Here is an 18,982-nt window from a genome sequence, read left to right on the forward strand (position 1 = left end):
TAATTCTCGGTATCTGTTCTCTGTATGTATGGTCTCTGCACAGTACCACTTCTCTTGTCCTGTGCCCTGGGTGTAATTCTCGGTATCTGTTCTTATTCTGTACGTATGGACTCTGCACAGTACCACTTCTCTTGTCCTGTACTCTGGGTGTAATTCCCAATAAAGTTCTAGCTTTTACTAGGGGGGTGGGGCTGGACTAGTGTACAGGAAGTCCCGCCCTATGAGGTCACATGACATCACGTGGGTATATAAGGAGGGGAGGAAGGAGTTTTGGTCTTTCTGTTGGCTGGAGAGGTAAGGTGCTGGGTGTACTGAGCTGTGCAATGTGTCAGCAGGAAGTTGGGGGTTGTAGTTGGGATTGCTGGGCTTTGTAGTTGGGTTTGCATGTTTCTGCAATGCTTATAGCAGAGATATAACATCTAGCACACAGTACAAGAGATCTGACATTTATGGGTGGTTTTTGTGGGGTTTGGAAGGTATTCTGCCAGCAATGGTTTGCAAGGAGTGATTGTACAGATTGGGTGAATGGTCTGTGTGAATGGTCAGGGTTACATTACTCTGTAGGATTATCCCTTTCTCTGCTTTAGGGTAATTCTCAGTATTTATTACCCCTCAGTGCCCCATTTCTGTGCTGGGGAAGTTCTGTTCCCCCTTTTCTGTACAGATGGTGCAGTTTTGTGGCATTGATGGTGAGGTTTGCACATTCCTGGAATTGGTGATGAGAGGAGTGCAGAGTGATTTGTGTATTTGGGGCTAATAAAGGTTTATATTTGGAGTTCCTGGGATGAATATTATGGACAGCGTATATGATGATTTTATTTTACGCGCGTTAGACTTCTGATGCCAATGATGATCCTATTGATCTGATGCTGTCCTGTGCTTGTAATGTGGAGCCGCCTTTCCTTTATCCGCTCGTCTCACGTGGATTGTTTTTTTTATTTGTGCAGGATCTGGATTCACGCCATTCAGGGATCCCACATGGAAGACATTGGAATGGGGGTGTCATGGTTGAAGGGTACTTTGTGGTTATAAATAAAGAACATTCTCTGCCATTTTGTTGTCCGCCTTTCTTTTCTCCCTGCACTGTCTTTGAACCGGTGAATTGCCTGGCTGTGGCAACACTGGCCAAGCATCAGTGCTAGAAGAATCTGCTTGTTATAACTGGTGCCTCCTAGCTCTGTCCTGGGGGGCGCTTTTAAAACAAAGCTACAAACTGTCCCCATAAAAAAACTCTGCTAAAATGCCTTCAGTTCCCCTCCCTGACCTTCAACGAGGGGATATTAAAGGTGAAGATATAATGGTTCCTCCACCATTGGCTTCCTTTTGGTCCTGTGCTGCTCTGAATTCTTTGTTCCAGCACTGGGGAGCCAGCGGGCGCTGCCACCTTCATCCAGCGTATGTCACCCGATCTCACATGGCACAATGTTACTGCATGTGTGCCGGGAAATCTCAGCTCCCATACTGTCTATACCACCATGGGTGGGGTTTCCCTTTTTTATTAAAAGTTATCAATCTTAGACTTTATCGCTTTATATCAAAATGTTATCTAGCTTTTATTATAAAGTAAAAAATGTCATGATCAATCTGTGGGTTGGCAATAATGTAAAATATTATGAAAGATGTATGCCATCTCTACATTTTCCCTCACAATAAATATACAAATATTGGAGATATCTGCTATCGCAGCATTTTCTGTGTTTACACATCTAATGTAACAGTTTCCCTATGGAGTGTGTGTATTGCACTGTATGCTGGGCCATATGGCGAAATATCTATACCACGTATGAATGATATGAGAGATGCAAGATCTCCTCCGCTTTTATAATGCTGCAAGGTCATTGGTATATATTGAATATTATACTTTTGTCCCTGGGAGGTTCTCCTGAAATATAAAACCATAAAATAAAGCTTGGGCTATTAAAGGATAGACATATGTTTCCTGTGTGGACCCGGCTCTGCTCTTTATTGATCACTGGTGTGACAACAGGTTCTAGAACTGTGTTTTACCATTGGGAACTCTTGAATCAGGTGTCAGGGAACCCCAGCTTTAATTATATCCACAACTCACAGTATATTAGTGTGGGGGCCAGTGGGAAGAATGTCATCCTTGCAGATACCAAAAACTCATTGGTATTCCCTAAACTGAGAGTCACAAACCCTGGAAGGAACCGTGTTATAGAACCACAGGCAAAGTGTAGCTGTTTTTGTTGTTTCCATCCATTTGTGGCTTGTTCACAGGGCAGTTACCATTGCATATTAGGCAGTGACCTTTATATCATGCTGGTATGCACAGACATCTCATCTGCTACAATGTAACTGCAGCTACAAGATTACAGCTTCACCATACAAGCTGCTTGGGTAATTTATATCATTGGCAGCCATTTGTCTCTGCACAGCATAAACTACAATATTCTAAGGCCGCATATCCATAGATCCAACCAGGCTTATGGGTACTCCTCATTCACCTCGTCTCAGTAATAAATTATATCAGACATTGATGTTCAGGGTTGATCTGCAGCTCCTAATACCAACATTTACTTTTCAATGCAGGGTTCCCATTATATTATAAATATGGTTCTGAAATCAAATGATCATCAGCATATTCTAAATTGCATTCTGATTTATGTCTTTTTAGATCTGTTTATTAAATATAACCTAAGTAAATCCACAGCCCCAGTCTGTAGGGTCTCACACTGTACGGGACATTTACTGTTTCAGGAAAAACCTTTCTATCTTTTATATGTCCTCTAGTCCAGTGGTCGCCAACCTTTTCGGTCCCATGGTGCACTAAAATAACTGGCCCCTGACTGCGCGGGGAGCCGGGTGTCACTCAAAGGGGAGACATCTCCTGCAGAGTGATGTCATTAAGATATACCTCCGCCCACACTCCACAGATCTGGACCTGCAATAGGAGAGTGGGCGGGTTGCGTCCAGGGTCACAGCCCGCCCACTTTCCCGAGCCTGGGAACTGTACTGGGGACGTGGTCCGCAGCTCTGGCGGGTGTATTCCCCCAGAGGGGTCCCTAGCCTGACCCTGCTCAGGGGTACACCAGCCAGACCCGCGGACCACCAAACCACCACCGGTTGGCGACCGCTGCTCTGGTCAATTTCTGATAATTAAGGGGAGTTAGTGCAGCGCCAACCTTTCAGACCTCACAGACCACTAAATAATTTTAAATCCTTAAAAATGGTATATCCCGCCAACAATAAATATGAATTTCTTTAAAAAGATAAATCCATTTGTGAAATAATGATCTTCCTAATGGTGCTGACAAGGACTGTGGCGTCTCTGATTCATTGATCAGCTCACGGTGAACTATTACTATTGTTACTATTATCATTAGTTGTATTATCTTTGGTATTACTAAAGAAATGCTAAATATGGGTTTGCTTTTCCCACTCATTATGGGTTTATTTCATTGGAGTCTAAGAAATGATAATTATCAAAGTCAAACTATTGGATGCCATTAAATATAACAGGTAAAGAGAATACACAGGTAAGGTCATACTTACTTAACAGATCATCTGAGAAATAAACAATGGGATGAGAATCGATATTGGAGGAGCGGGGTGACTGTTGGTGGAAACAATACTGAAGCGTACGGCTCGGCAGTGGTCGCCTCATAGAACCTAACACTAAACTGACGTCACGCTGCGCCTCCCGTGTTTTTCCGTCTCTAGTACAGGTCCTGAGTTTAGTGCAATATAAAGGTGAAAATTATCATTCAGGATATAAGAATTTATTAGAATATTTTTATTAATAAAACATAAAAATTGCAAATAATGTCTAAATTTTTCTGTGGACCACCAAAGTTTTCTCTCAGACCACCGGTTGGCGACCACTTAGAGCAAATCTTTCCATTTTTTCCTGCTGCTCTTACCCATGTGGTGGAGGAGTCACCTTTATACCTGGCGGCATGAGTGAATAGACTATGTTCTGATAATCATTGGGTGCGAGGAATGTGTTCACGTGTGTGAATGTTGGTGACACTTTTCCTCCATTTATCCAGGCATGTGAGAAGTAACAAACAAAACTTTGCTCATCAGATGAATCGATATAAAATCTTCTGGCTGCCTTTAATAAAACAGACTTTCCTTGATACAGAGATGGAGAAATGGAGGCTCATGCCTGTAGAAGAAGCCATTGTAATAGATATACATGTAGATGATAGAAGCTGCCATTGCTGAGCTAGTTTTATAAAACCATCGCTGTGCACCATACCCCCTATATTATTCCCCCCCTACTATTGGGAAAGATGTCACCAGTGTTGCACTACAAGACGTTAGGAGGATTTTTCCTCATAACTCGTGACAAAACTCGTACCAAGACTCATCCAGCTTAAAAAAGTTATAACTAACATTTGCGGCAGTATTGCTATATATAAGGCTTTATGTGTTTAATTCCTATCCCTTCCTTTATGGGACATGAACATTTATATGTATTATGAAATAAAGAGTCAAACAGTGCAGAATGCAGAATTTTATTTAATAAAAGAGCATAGTGGATTCTGGGCACTCATATCATTGTGAGCGAGTGAAGCCGGAGCGCGTTTGTGTGAATAGACTGGCGCTGTGCACACAATGAATGACATGCACAACTGCAACAAAGTACACATATAAACACTGACACAAACCCCAGAGCAGCAGCTTTATCCAAAAAGCAAAATCAGCAACAAAACTTCCTTCATAAAATAAAAATCTAGTGCAATTCTGTGCATTACTGTGAATGGAGAGATTGCTGGGGGACCCACAGAGGAGTCCTCTAGACTTCAATAAATCACACACACATTCAAAGAGGTAAAGGCAAACCCCAGTCTTGGACTGAAACAAAAAGCATCTCTCAGTAATACGGTATCGCTAGCACTGTCCCCTGCAGGTAGATGGCGCTACTCCCCTAGATTGAAGATGCCCGGTGTTAGGGCAGGTCATAGGGGTGCCTGGGCCCAGAGAAGAATGATGAAGTATTGTTAGCACTGTCCCCTGCAGGTAGATGGCGCTACTCCCCTAGATTAAAGATGCCCGGTGTTAGGGCAGGTCATAGGAGTGTCTGGGCCCAGAGAAGAATGATGAAGTATTGTTAGCACTGTCCCCTGCAGGTAGATGGCGCTGCTCCCCTAGATTAAAGATGCCCGGTGTTAGGGCAGGTCATAGGGGTGCCTGGGCCCAGAGAAGAATGAGGACGTATCGCTAGCACTGTTCCCTGCAGGTAGATGGCGCTACTCCCCTAGATTGAAGATGCCCGGTGTTAGGGCGGGTCATAGGGGTGCCTGGGCCCAGACTAGAATGATGAAGTATTGTTAGCACTGTCCCCTGCAGGTAGATGGCGCTACTCCCCTAGATTGAAGATGCCCGGTGTTAGGGCAGGTCATAGGAGTGTCCGGGCTCAGAATAGAACGATGAAGTATTGTTAGCACTGTCCCCTGCAGGTAGATGGCGCTGCTCCCCTAGATTGAAGATGCCCGGTGTTAGGGCAGGTCATAGGGGTGCCTGGGCCCAGAATAGAACGATGAAGTATTGTTAGCACTGTCCCCTGCAGGTAGATGGCGCTACTCCCCTGGATTGAAGATGCCCGGTGTTAGGGCAGGTCATAGGAGTGTCTGGGCCCAGAGAAGAATGATGAAGTATTGTTAGCACTGTCCCCTGCAGGTAGATGGCGCAGATGCCCGGTGTTAGGGCAGGTCATAGGAGTGTCTGGGCCCAGAGAAGAATGATGAAGTATTGTTAGCACTGTCCCCTGCAGGTAGATGGCGCTACTCCCCTAGATTGAAGATGCCCGGTGTTAGGGCGGGTCATAGGGGTGCCTGGGCCCAGAATAGAATGATGAAGTATTGTTAGCACTGTCCCCTGCAGGTAGATGGCGCTACTCCCCTAGATTGAAGATGCCCGGTGTTAAGGCGGGTCAAAGGAGTGTCCAGGCCCAGAGAAGAATGATGAAGGATGCAGCTCTCTGCACATTATGGAACTGGGCCCATGATAGAATGGATTATTCACTGTATGAAACATTCATCCATCACTGGAGAGGGATCGGTGTGCAGGCCAGATGGGAATCGGGAGTCTAATGCTGCCAGCAGCACAATGAATGGGGTTTAGCAGGTGCTGTCCCTGCATTATATTTATATGTATCTGTATATTTCTTGTATGGGTAGAATAGGGAAGAGTAAGATCCTGATTAGGTTGTACCGCTGTCTGTGTCCCCATTAGGAAATGTCACCCCTCGATTTCTCCTAATACTCTGAATAAGGGGAAAGCTTTACATAGGGACAATGGTTGGTTATGGCATTGGTCTGAACATCCTCAGGAATTGTAAGATCCTATGATCAGTTGGAGCTAATCTGCAGCTTGTAGAAGTGGGAATATGGCGGGACCAAGCAGCCGGTATATTAGACATGGTCCATTATACAGCGGGGTAGAATTATTATTTTGTGCCATCGGAGTCCCCCAGAAATCTCTCCCGTCACAATACAAAGGGTTGGTGTGCCGCCAATCTACTTCCAATCGCTGGCATCAAACATACAGACAAGAAATAAAACATACGTAGAAATTTACAAGATCAAGGCAAGACAATTAAAAACTTTTTTTTCTGAAACACAAATTTAGAAAACACTAAAAAAGTGACCAAATAATGGATGAAACTATTTACCAACCTGACATGTAAACAAAATGTCAGCCAACGTGCGCAAAAATCAACTTGGCAATTTTACCAGAACTCAAAGCTGAAAAGCTGTAAAAACAAAACGAGATCTTTGTATGAATGATGAGGGTGGGTGGCGGCTGTGAGCGACCTGGATCCCACTTTTCATGAAGCCACGTGGCACCGCTAGATTGCAGGGTGCCCGGGAGACACAAATATGAGCAGTCCCTGCACAAGGACCAAGGTTGTGTACCGCACACTCCTTAGCATGAGACTGTGATTGTACATCACTACATAAAGCATTCAATGCTCTCTCAGTACACAAAAATAGGCAATACATTAAATAAAAATAATAATTACTGACGCATTTCTCTCTCATTAAATCATATAGAACCTTAAAATCACATTATTCATTCATCATGGGATAAATATTCTCTACAACTAGCTTTTTATTTCTAAGAGCCCGGTGAAGCAATGTGTAGTACAGTCACATGGCCTGCAGGGAGAGCCACCGAGTCTCTGGTGCCAAGGAGAAAGTTTGGTCGTGGTTGTAGACAAAAGTTACTGACAGTGCACCCTGCAGGCATGGAGACTGTACTGCAAGTATTCAAGTCCAACTAGGCCCAAAACAAGGCAAATTTCTGCAGCAATCTGGGTGGTTTATGTCAATTATAAATATTACTCTATTGTGTAGCTGAGCCCTGATCCACACAGATCTGACCTCTTGTACCTTTTTACCAAATTGAGGGCCATGGATGGATCAGAACCAAATTCTTGTCCTGCCATTGGCCTGTGAACCAATATTCAATCCACCACTTAGCCTGCTTGCTATTACAATTTGCCTTGTACAGTTTTGGCTTTAGTTTAGGACAGAATTAGCGAGGGATATAACAATGAAAATGTTTGTTTATACACTTTGTGCATAGGGGGTCGTCCACTGATAGCCTGCATTTATTGATGCTGGTTCCGGGGCTGTCATTAGCCAGGAACAAGCATTGAAGGAAAACATTGTGAGCTGCTTGTGTTCTCCTGGTCTGTGAAGATGGCAGCCAGAGAAGTGATGTTAGAGGTGGCATTTTATATGTATAGAATATATTGTCACCACATCTAAGCACTGACAGGCTGCGATATATGACATATTGGTGTTTAGATTCACTTATCATTGTACATGGAAAGTGCTTTCTATTCCTAAATATTCGTGTAGTGCCTTTCATATTGCTCCGGGCAGTGAGGAAGCCCGGAGTATCACTGCCCCATCTTTTCTGCAGAGAAGGAGATCCTCCTAATACTAAGTAATATATACCCCCCCTCTGCTAACGCTGGGCTGTGATTGGAGGAAATGTTTTAAGGGAAAGTGCAAATGAGAAGGGAGAGACGACAACAACAACAACGTACAGGTAGAGCCTAGACAGCGAGCAAACGGATCTATACTTTCCCCCAATGTAGGGTGCCCCTCTGACAACCTCTGACCCCCGATATAATAACGTATGCCAGCGCTGAGACCTTTCCAAGCCAGATATCACTGACCGTCCGTGTCCCAGAACCGGGAGTTGTGCAATCACATAAGACACAGAAATAGCAAAGCCGAAGCATCATTCAATCTAGCAATCTCCTCCTCCAGTCATCCTTCATTACATGAACCCTATTCTAGGCTCCAGTATCATTGTCCCAGGAACATCATGGAGGTGAATGACTGGACTGTCCCTGTAGGGAGGCTTAGGATTGGCAGTAAGGTACGTGTGACGTTTAGGAGGAACTCCATCATTCTGCAGTAATCCAGTACTAGTAACATCCCTGAGCTGAGGCACAGTGATGTACACAACATGCTTCACAAAAGAATCAAAGTGAAAAGTCTAATACTGTAAACTGCCATCACTTCACATTTCATGGGGCATCCACCGCCGTGACCGAATCGCTGCTGGAACGACAGTCCATAGCCGAGTGCATTATTGTCACATACACATCATCCATGTTTGGCATGACAAATATTTTCTGGGAAGACAGAAGAAATGAAAGAGAAATTAAGCAATGGATGTATGGTGGAAATGGAATAAAGGGAGGGGAAGGTGTTGCGGGGGTATAGATAGGATAATGTATATATATATAAATGTGTGACTGGGGGAACGAGGAGAGAGGCAGGGTATTAAATAGGGGGTAAGGAAGATGTTGCGGGGGTATAGATAGGATAATGTATATATATATAAGGGGGTATAGATAGGACAATGTGTATATGTGTGACTGGGGGAACGGGGAGAGAGGCAGGGTATTGTATAGGGGGTAAGGTGTGTGTGGGGTGTAGTTGGGAGGGGAAGATGTTGTGGGGGTATAAATTGGTAGGACAATACCCCTCATCTAACCTGAAATTCCTGCTCTAGCTTCTTCTCAATCCATTCAGTCACATGACCCAACGTCACCTCTCTTTCACCAAGTTTAGGGCGAGCTTTCAGTTCCAGGTGTGGTGGCTTTCTGAACCCATACCTTGCAGAGACAAAAATTGAGATTTCAACAAATAAATCCAAAATCAATCAATAATATTCAGAGGCATGGTGTCCAACGTGTCACGGACAACTTGATGGGCACGTCAGTTCCCAGGCACCAAACGTTGGGAGAACAACCCCTATGGCAGTGTGTCAGCATCTAAAAGCAGGTTTTTGGCACTAACTCCAAGCACATAACCACCCATTATGAAAAAGCAAGATTCTCGGGGTTCTTCCCAAGAGAAGTACGTTAGGTGAGCTTACCATATGCGGTCAGTAGGTGGCGGTGGAATGTTAATGGCGAGCGTCCCTCGGCACTCCTGCACCTCCACAGTGAGCAGCAATGGAGTATTGGATACCTCTTCCATCTTCTTCTTTATAAATTCTGTCTCTGTGGCTTTCTGAAAATATTTCGACTTGGTGATCTTATCAACAAATCTCATGATCTTACTTGTGCGATGGGGTCCCTGGTACCTGCAGGAAAATGCAAGGAACTGTGAGATGTAGGCAGAGGTATACATGTCACCATTAGGAAACACTTATTATACATAGACAGGGTCTCACCCCTCTGCTCCAGGCTGCTGTTTGTCCCCGGATAATTCTGCAGCATCTTCCTCATCTGATGAGCCGGCACTGGAGGACTCCTCGTCACTGTCTGCCAGGTAGTAAGCTCTGGGCCTGGCCCTGGTGGAGAGACAAATGGATATTTTATATGAATTCCTGATTGGATCTCACAAACATTAATATAGCATTGGAGTAAATGACATTATCCATTTATTGCAATTTGCTTCCTCTCTCTGTAACAGACATGCCATAGAACCTCATTTTTTACCCCAATAATAATAATAATAATTGATTCTGTCATTGGCTAAGAGAATTACTATATAAAACCCTGGCCAGTTGTTACAGCATTGCCCCCTCATTGTATAAAACATCCAGATTGTCACCTGGAGGAAGGAGCTTAGTAGTTGGTACAGGTGAATGCCGGCTTGGTGCAGGTGAATGCCGGCTTGGTGATCCTGTCACCGGCAAGTCGCTGATAGTTTGACACGTGTCATGATCCTTGTAGCCAATGAAGGGGCAAAAACAAATAGCCAGACCCTCCTCAGGGTGAGCTGCTGTCTCTGTCATTAGATTTTGTGGATTTTTAAACTATGGGCTACATACAAGGTGCAAGGGTTTGTGCTTCTTGCCTTCTTGGTATATGTTGTTTATGTATATCTATGCTTTTATTTGGGATATTTATATTTGGGGTAAAGTCTAATATTTTGTTATCCTTTTATGTAAATATTATGTTTGATCGTAAACAAAATTTCACACAAAATTCTTAAATATAAATGTAGATGTGGCACATACGGGTGATCAGTGTGAGTACTGACGTGGCACAGATTATTATTACATACAGTATTATTATGTGCACTGCCCTTTAGAAACATAGGAAGAGTTCACAAGGCATAAGGAGATGTACCGGCTCATTGATAACCCCGGGCAGTAAGTAACACAGAAAGGGAAGGTCAGTAACATGATATTTATTAGATCTCTTCTATTACAGGGTCATCAGGAATCAATACAGTGACGTCAGAAATGTGTGAGAGAAGAAATGCCATGATGTCCCCAGAATATGAGGTACAGATTATATTCACTTGTATTAGGATACTGGGTCATATATGTTACCAGTAATGACATGCTGAACTATGGAACGGCCTCATTCAGTTTCAATAGGGAGATGGGGCCACTGGTATTGTAAAATCCCTCAGACTTGTACATGGTATATACACACACATAGTATTGTATATCACACATTCTGTACAATGATGAGCTGGATGAGTAACACACCCCAGGAGAAGATAATATCATAGTCTCCACATTAATATATTTCATTCATACACAGGAAATGGGCGATCTATATATAGATTATCAATTATAGATCATCATTTACCGGTACCGCCTAGACTGCTGATCTCACAGTGTCACACAACAATATAATGACTCCACAGCCTTTACTTACCAATGTCAGATCCACAGAGGAAAGCAGAAAAGAAAAATGCAGACATCTCGTATGAAAATCACACTCAGCATACTGTATACAATTCTGGGAGTTTTATATCTCTGAATACTGCCTGTAACCTGTACTGCACCCAGCACCCCCTGACCCTACCAGTAACCCGTACTGCACCCAGCACCCCCTGACCCTATACTGCACCCAGCACCCCCTGATCCTTCCCTACCAGTAACCCGTACTGCACGCAACATCCCCTGACCCTACCAGTAACCTGTACTGCACCCAGTATCCCATGACCCTACCAGTAACCCTTACTGCACCCAGCATCTCCTGACCCTACCAGTAACCCGTACTGCACCCAGCATCTCCTGACCCTACTAGTAACCCGTACTACACCCAGCATCTCCTGACCTTACTCTACCAGTAACCTGTACTGCACCCAGCATCCCCTGACCCTACCAGTAAGCATTGCACCCAGCAAATAATCTCCCACCAGTAACCTGTATTAGGGTATCTCATATGCTACTATTACTACCACCATTAGCAGTATCTACTGCTCCTGGTACCCTTTAGAGTTACTTAATAACTTTAAGTAACCATTGCTGGATATACAGTGTAACTTACCCCTCTTTTCCAATATCACTGACTTTCAAGGCCTCCCCAAAAGGCTCTTTCCCCAGTTTAGTCAGGTTCATCTTTGTTTCTAACGTCATGAGAAATGAACCATTATAGGAGATCTCCAAATCTGTCCAGAGACCTGCAAAAGAGACATGGGACAATGTCTTGCATCTTTCACAATGTAATAGCAAATGACCATTACTGCACAAAACCCAGCCTCACAATAACTTCTCATCTCACAGATGCCCTCTATAACATATATTGTCCCATTTATACCTCGGTGGTCAATGGTGGGCTTGTAGGCATGAAGGATTTTCGGCACAGAGACGCCCATATCCAGTTCTGTCAGCGTCAGCTCATTCATAAAGTACGGCAGCTGCAGGGATACAGAAATGAAGATGGCAAACATTTGGGTATGAATGTAGCATTTCAGTACTTCCCTCCAGTATGTAAAGGATTAACATTTTGGTATTAGGATTGTCTTCATGTTAAAAAAAAGGGGGTGTTACAGACAGGCGTATGTCTCCCCTAGAATAAAGGGCAAGGACTCATTGTTAATTACATCAACCCATTGATTTTTCTCATCTGACTTGGCCAATGCTTTCCATTTTTTTTAATCAGCCAAGTGGAGATTTACTGTGTATGATACAGAGCACGTCTGACAATAGAAGCATTGGGGTCATCTTTATCCTCCTGATCTCTCCCCAAGTGAGGAGGGGACACTTTCTGGTACCTGAACAAGATGGAAATGATTTGTGTTCTGGAATAGAAATGGAGAGGCTTTTTGGCTATATGCATATAAACACAATGCCCGAAAAATTGTTCACAGTTCACCTCCCATTGTGATGACTCTCACTGCACAACAAGGAAGAAAACAGAATCCTCAGAACAAAGCCATTACTTCCTGTGTCTTATTAGATAGGTCACATGGTAGGCACCTTAGCCGAGTAAATGGAAGATGCGGATGTAATTAGCTTTTGATATTAAATATTAATACAGGGTGATCTATTCAGACAGAAAGGAAAATGTTCAGTGTTACTCTGGCCCGGCAGTAGCACAGCACACTTAACACAGCAGATAAAGTCCCACATGCCCAAAGCCATGTAGATTATCCGGTAATTGATCTTGTCTGCATTTGTGCATTGCACTCACCCTTATCTTACTCAGCTTCATCTGAATCTTCTTTGATACCAGATCTGACCAGTACTTTTCTCCCAGAAAGTCCCAGAAGATGCGTCCAAGAAGAGCATTCACCCAGGCCTGTGGCTCTTCAGCTGCTATTAAGGTGCCAGCCTAGGAACAGACACAAATCGTTCACGCCATGCACCATCAAATACATCAGAACATGAAATTGGATGTCTGACCAGACGAGGTCATTGTCACACATTAGGCAGAGATTAGCTCCTCACTGACAGTGGCACATAATACTATATAGGTAACATTATGGTTTCTGTCACATCAGAGAGCACCTGGAATCCTACACCCAAACTTTCATTCTGTGCAGTGTATTGGCACAACATCTCACCTTCTTGGCAGTAGTGGGGCTGCTGTTAGCACTTTGTACCGGGCTTTCATCAGGACTCTTCTCATCTTGTGGAATACATTGTGCCATGTAAACATTGTAATCCAACTTTTTCTGCTTGATGCCCCCCGGGACCTCTTTACTTCGTGGCTGGGACATCACTTCATCCATACTACCCTTACTGCTGCTTCTGCTGTGTGTCAGGACCCCGGACTGGCTGTTTTGTCGGCTATGAGTTAGCAGGAGCCCTATGGAAACAAAACATGGCTGACAATACTGAGGTGGTGGGTTATATATTTAATAATTACTGATAGAAAATATATTACCTGATTTTATTGTGGAAGTTCCGCTAGGTTTTTTTGGTTCAGCTTTCATTTTTGAGGCAAGAAGAAACCTGTGGAACCATTCTTCCTTTTCTCGGCCGGTCCTCCCAAACAAATATAACACTTGTTCCTTGTTGCCAAGCAGCTTTACACCATCTTGTGAGGAGCCGTCTGCTTTTTCCTCTCCGCTTTCTTTATCCACCTGAGCTCTGGACATGAAGTCTTCCTGGGGGGCAAGTTCCAGACAGATGGGGTACTTCTTGTTCCACAGCCGCTTACGTGCTAGGCTCTTGGGTACTAGAGTTACCTAGCCATGAAACAGATGCAATACTTAAGCGCAGAACCTAAAAACCACCATCATACTGAATATCCATTCCCCTTCAAACCTGAGGGGGTAGGGGCAATGCCACAGCATGTAGAGAAGTATGGCATGATCTATTTAGAGTCAAGTAGCCCATCTATTACTGTTCATCATTATGATATCTTATGGGCACAAATAAACTTTCATCTCCATCCTCTCAAGTCTAGTAAATGGATTTTATATTGGCTTTATGACCTCCCAATAAACATTACCTGCCTTGGGAGTTACAAATTGTAGCTTCCTGTGTCTGCCTGACATCAGTGAACATAGAGTGTCAGGTCAGCAGAGGACAGCAAGTTCGGAATCGGATCTCAGAATTACTGTACATTGCAGCTACTGTGTTGGTCCATTTGGATAGATGGACCAATGCCAGGCAGCCTGCCAACCTCCAAGCCCAGGCTACTGGCATAAATACCAACCCACTTCTGCTTTTTGTTCTGCCTAAACAAACAGTGGACCCACCTTGCCGTCTATCAAGTCATAGATCTTCTGGCTTACAAAGACCTCATCTGGTTTGGACTCATTGTAGATGGCTCTCCGTGAGATGTTCTTTTGGGGTTTGGAGAGACGCAAGGTGGAACCCTCCAAACGCACAAACACTGAATATGTCAGGGTGGCGTGATATGTCTCTGGATCATAATTTTGGATTGCGTTCATCCATCCCTGGAGATAAAACAAAGACAATAAATGCAGAATGAATGATTGCAGAGTTAGAAAGGGATGGAGATATGTGGGTCTGAGGATTTCTCCCAGTAGGATTATCTCATGGTGACTATTATAACCAAATACACTTTTAGTGTTTTAGTTATTTGAAATGGAATTAGCAGGCCCTCTGCAAACAGAGACTTAAATACAAATACAAATGTGCTGGCTTAAGTATTCTATGATACGGTGTACAAGGCACTACAATGGCAGCAGAGTAAAAAGACAGAAAGGCAACTATTTGCCAGATACAGAGAAACATTAGGAAAAGGATTGCTATCTAATGGAACACAGTACATATATTATGTGCTATGTGACACTGACAAGCTTAGATAGACACTGTGGGAGAAAGCTGCATAAACATTATCAAACACATGGCTGGCTCCTGTCTGACATATAAAACACAGAAGGACATACTAAACAACTACCTACTTTCAGGATTTCCGGTTTGCTAATTCTCAGTGGTTCTGCAGTAGACTGGCAGAGACTCCGGTTTAAACGATAAGAGCGCGGAGTTGCAAAAAGCCAAATTATACCAAGAGCAGTCATGAATCCAAAGGCAATTCCCAAACAAAGTCCAGAAACATAGCTGGGGAGGGGAAGTATAAAATATCCATAGACTAATGCAACCAGGAAATAGAGCATCTGCACTGGAATGTCACACTGTTTCACGCACACATCCAGTTTCTCTTCAGAAAGAGGACCAGTCATGTCCTGCTCCTCAGAGTCCTCCTCCACATCTCGATACTCCTCATTTTCCTCTTCAAAGTCAAAGTCTTCGGAATAAAGCTCGGTAAACTCCTCGTCCTCTTTACTAGCCAGCACAGACAAGGTGCACTTCTCCAGGGCAAAATTTGAGGATTTACATCCAGTATCCTTACTGGTCAGTGTCGTCCCAAGCTCCTTTCGGTCATCCACTGAATTTCTGGTCTTTTCATCTTTTGGTTGGCTGGATTCACATGGTTGGCTGGAATAATCAGCCTCAATGTCTCCTTCCTCCTCCTTTATGCTGTAGTTGTTGTTGTTTTCCATGTGGCCATTAAGACTGGAGAGGTTGGTGAGCTCTGAAGCACTTGAGGATAAGGCTTTGGGCCTGTAGCTTAAAGGCTCCTCTCCTATAATTTTACTAAGAAGCTGGAAAGGTTCATAAATGACCTCCGAGAAGCGTCTTTTAGTGTCTTCAATTTTAGCCTCCACTTCGGTGACCTTGAAGAAGGAACGGCCATCAGAAGGGGAGGTTATCGGAGAAGAAGGGGCAGTTTTAGAGTCACCTCCAGTAACTCGTGTCTGGGTAAATTGTTTGAACAAATGTAAATTTAGCTTGGATTCTGGTGGCTTGTATGAGGCAGAGTCTGGATCCTGCTTGGAGGTGTCTGTGGACAAAGATTTTACTAGTGTTTTCATTAAATGCCTGTGCCGTATAGGTGCTGTGGGATCCTTTGGCTCCACCTCAGTAGAGAGGGATTTAACTAAACTAAGAAATGGCTTTGGGCTGGAGATTGATGGAGATGATGACAAAGCAAGGGCCTTGGATGGAGAAGAGACTTTTACTGGCCTTTGTTCCAGGCCGGAGGAAATGTTGGCAGCAATGGCATCCAGACTCTGCTGGGAAGATGATGTTGACAAAGATGATGGCACATTGCTGGACACCGTGGATGAAGAAGCCTCAGCAGCTTTAACAGTGTTTTCAATTGGCTTAATAGCAAACAGTGATGTTGGCATTGACGTCTCTATAACGGCCATACTGGAAGAGTCAGCAGGACCGGATATCAAGTCTGTAGGGGGGTCAAAGTACAGATCCTCTTTGGCTTCCACTGCTGTGACAATGTTCTGGTCATCCAGATCTTCACTGAGTGTTTCTTCTTCTTCCTCCTCTTCCTTCCCAACAGCCGAGAAGCGAATGGTGATGGTTTCTCGGGAAACAGACCGCTGGACCTCCACTTTTGGAGCAGGGGCTTTGGCAGATGACTGTCGTGATTTCTCTTCATGGCTGCTGTCCAGACTGGTCATTGCAGTCTTACCCGTTTTTCAGCACCTGTCGAGAAGCACACACTGTTATATCCAGAATACACAAAGGGGAACAATAAATATTAGTCTATAGACATAAATATCTGCACATCTTTCATGACCACAGCAAAGAGCATATACATCTGTCCCAGAAGGTACATCTATATATTTCATATCTCTGTGCTGGTCTCATTACAGGGTAATCCACACAAAAGTTTTATTTTAGGTGTCCTTGGAACCCCAGCTGAGCAATCTGCACTCTCTATCCTCTGTCTTACTCCTGCAGCTGAGATGCTTCATGTGAGTCCATATTCCTCCAAGTTTCAGCATGGAGAGTGAGAACCCTACTCCATAATAGTGCAACAAATGTTCAGACCCGACAACTCACGTACAGATATTTCACCAACAGAGAAATGAAAAGATGAGAAACCCTCAGGTGATGTAATTCCTCACAATCCATCATCTAAAATGTCTCCGAATCCACTGACACACAGCAATGTCATCATACAATAAGAAGCCATGTCATGGCAGCAGTGTGTGGCAGCTCACCTGTCACATGATCTGAAGAAAAAACTTGTTTTTCCGGATTGGGAGGATATTGCCTCAATACTGGTAACATAAACCAAGCAGTTTACATCCGGAAATATGATGAACAGATGGAATAGTGCTACAGTCAATCCGCTTCCTGGTGTAACAATGAATATACAACCTGATGATGAGATTGTGCAAGCAGTGATTGCCTGACCTTATTACTGTGTTCCATGCTTGCACAAGGTATGCAATGCTCACTCATTATTCCTATAAATACAGCTAAAAAGAAGCAAATGAAACTCTTCTGTTTGGAAAAACAAGAGACCCTGGGCAGAGAAATATTTAACTATTCAAGTATCAATGTAACTTTCTGGATTAATATGCTGACAGCAAACCTTTTATAATGTCACCGGTTCCTAACAAGAACCCTAATCACACTTTCTCCAGGTCTACATCCTAACATGGGACATAGAGAAGTCCCCCTCTTTGCCCTGTTGGCATTTCATTAATATTTCAAACAGCTGCACTGCCCACCTTCCTTGTATCAACTAGTTCAATTTACTTCTCCATTGTTTAGGACTTTTGGTACTTTGCCAGCCATTCATTCTGAATACCATAACTGCACACAACCCGCACGTTAGTAATTAGTAATACTCAAGGATTAGAGATTTTCTTTGTCTATCTAGAAATGTGAATTGTCACAGTACCCTGATATTGCACCTTAAATCCTTCCAAACATAAAGAGGAAAGATCCCCCCATGCAGGATCTGCCGGTCAGTGCCAATCATTTGGTATTGAAGCATACTGTGCAGAATGACATTATTTATAATATGCTGGTATCCTGTAAATTGTGGGTGCAAAGCTTACAGGGTATACAGGTATTTGACACTTCATCAGGAGCTTCTGATGGCTTGGACCAAGGACTTCCATACTTCTTTACACTACACTCACCTGGTGCTCTGCTTTCATTGGGATCATGAATCTATATCTAAAGCAAATTTTCTTGATAAAGAGCTTACTGTAGAAGTATTTTCTGCCCCTACTACCTCGTTCTCTAATAATAAAAACCTTATTATACAAAAATAGTGTAAGAGTCTCTAGGTTGTTACATTTATTAAACTCTGTTAGAACATGTGTTCTTCCTGTTACCATGTATGATGTACACATTGTACTATTACAAAACAAAGACCTATTGTACTGCTCTTCCTACAAATACCATTTTCCTAAACTGGAACCTAAAACTCTTACCAAATTATTGACTACTTGTCTCTCTCAAGTACTGCATTCTCTAGTGGATGTGGATCAGACAGGCCCATAGAAATCTACTGAATGTAAGCTTAGTAGGCTCTTCACTTCACACCACAAGTTCTAGGGCGATTTCTGGATCAGTCAAAGAATGGATGCATATAAGGCTGGCTCCTCAGAGAACCGCTCTGATCCCTGGGACCGCAAGTCCCTCTTTCCTGTACATCACTATGGAGGACTCCTTCATTTCCTAATTTTGTGCCCTGATCCAGTCATAAGACTTCAGTCATTTTGGTAGCCTCAGGAGACGAAAGAAAGAGGTTTGAGGCTCGAGGATTGTAAAAGGTTATTTATGTATTGATTTGTTTTCAATTCATACATAATTATTTGTAAAACATTAAGTTTTGTCACATCCCCAGATTTGGTAAATTTCACAAAACTGGGATATCAAAAACTATACGTTGGTGCTCTGATGATGGAATAAGCGTAATGATCGCATACGTCCCGACACAGTTTGGCTTCCTCAGGTACACCATATTGTATACAAGCTGTGTAGTCTATAT

At 43.4% G+C, this 18,982-nt stretch overlaps 1 protein-coding gene, 2 long non-coding RNA genes and 1 other non-coding gene across 10 annotated transcripts in view; 3 read left to right on the top strand and 1 right to left on the bottom strand.

Annotated features, from left to right (window-relative positions):
* The first annotated feature begins 6 nt into the window (after positions 1–6).
* Positions 7–8,617, top strand: LOC140332845 (uncharacterized). The gene is made up of 2 exons (XR_011921229.1): positions 7–5,584; positions 5,679–8,617. It is a non-coding gene; the product is annotated as an uncharacterized lncRNA (long non-coding RNA).
* On the top strand, positions 1,079–1,214 carry LOC140334397 (small nucleolar RNA SNORA50). The gene has a single exon (XR_011921525.1). It is a non-coding gene; the product is annotated as a small nucleolar RNA SNORA50 (small nucleolar RNA).
* The window catches only part of TEX2 (testis expressed 2), a 23,689-nt gene continuing 12,285 nt past the window's right edge, over positions 7,579–18,982 (bottom strand). For 5 of the 7 annotated variants that reach the window (XM_072414055.1, XM_072414061.1, XM_072414057.1 and 2 more), the window contains exons 2-12: positions 15,069–16,671; positions 14,397–14,597; positions 13,577–13,880; positions 13,254–13,498; positions 12,881–13,021; positions 12,005–12,104; positions 11,735–11,867; positions 9,673–9,792; positions 9,373–9,582; positions 8,989–9,109; positions 7,579–8,623 (exon numbers count right to left, since the gene is read on the bottom strand). In XM_072414055.1, coding sequence (XP_072270156.1) covers positions 8,516–8,623; positions 8,989–9,109; positions 9,373–9,582; positions 9,673–9,792; positions 11,735–11,867; positions 12,005–12,104; positions 12,881–13,021; positions 13,254–13,498; positions 13,577–13,880; positions 14,397–14,597; positions 15,069–16,646 — 3,261 coding nt within the window. In that variant the 5' untranslated portion in view covers positions 16,647–16,671 and the 3' untranslated portion in view covers positions 7,579–8,515. Of the gene's footprint in view, positions 8,624–8,988; positions 9,110–9,372; positions 9,583–9,672; positions 9,793–11,734; positions 11,868–12,004; positions 12,105–12,880; positions 13,022–13,253; positions 13,499–13,576; positions 13,881–14,396; positions 14,598–15,068; positions 16,672–17,035; positions 17,164–18,982 lie in introns of those variants that run through there. The other 2 variants (XM_072414058.1, XM_072414062.1) reach the window with 2 other exon arrangements.
* LOC140332847 (uncharacterized) lies at positions 9,785–12,608 on the top strand. The gene is made up of 2 exons (XR_011921231.1): positions 9,785–10,734; positions 11,971–12,608. It is a non-coding gene; the product is annotated as an uncharacterized lncRNA (long non-coding RNA).

Source organism: Pyxicephalus adspersus, chromosome 6 (genome assembly GCF_032062135.1).
Source record: "Pyxicephalus adspersus chromosome 6, UCB_Pads_2.0, whole genome shotgun sequence".
NCBI classification, from domain to species: domain Eukaryota; kingdom Metazoa; phylum Chordata; class Amphibia; order Anura; family Pyxicephalidae; genus Pyxicephalus; species Pyxicephalus adspersus.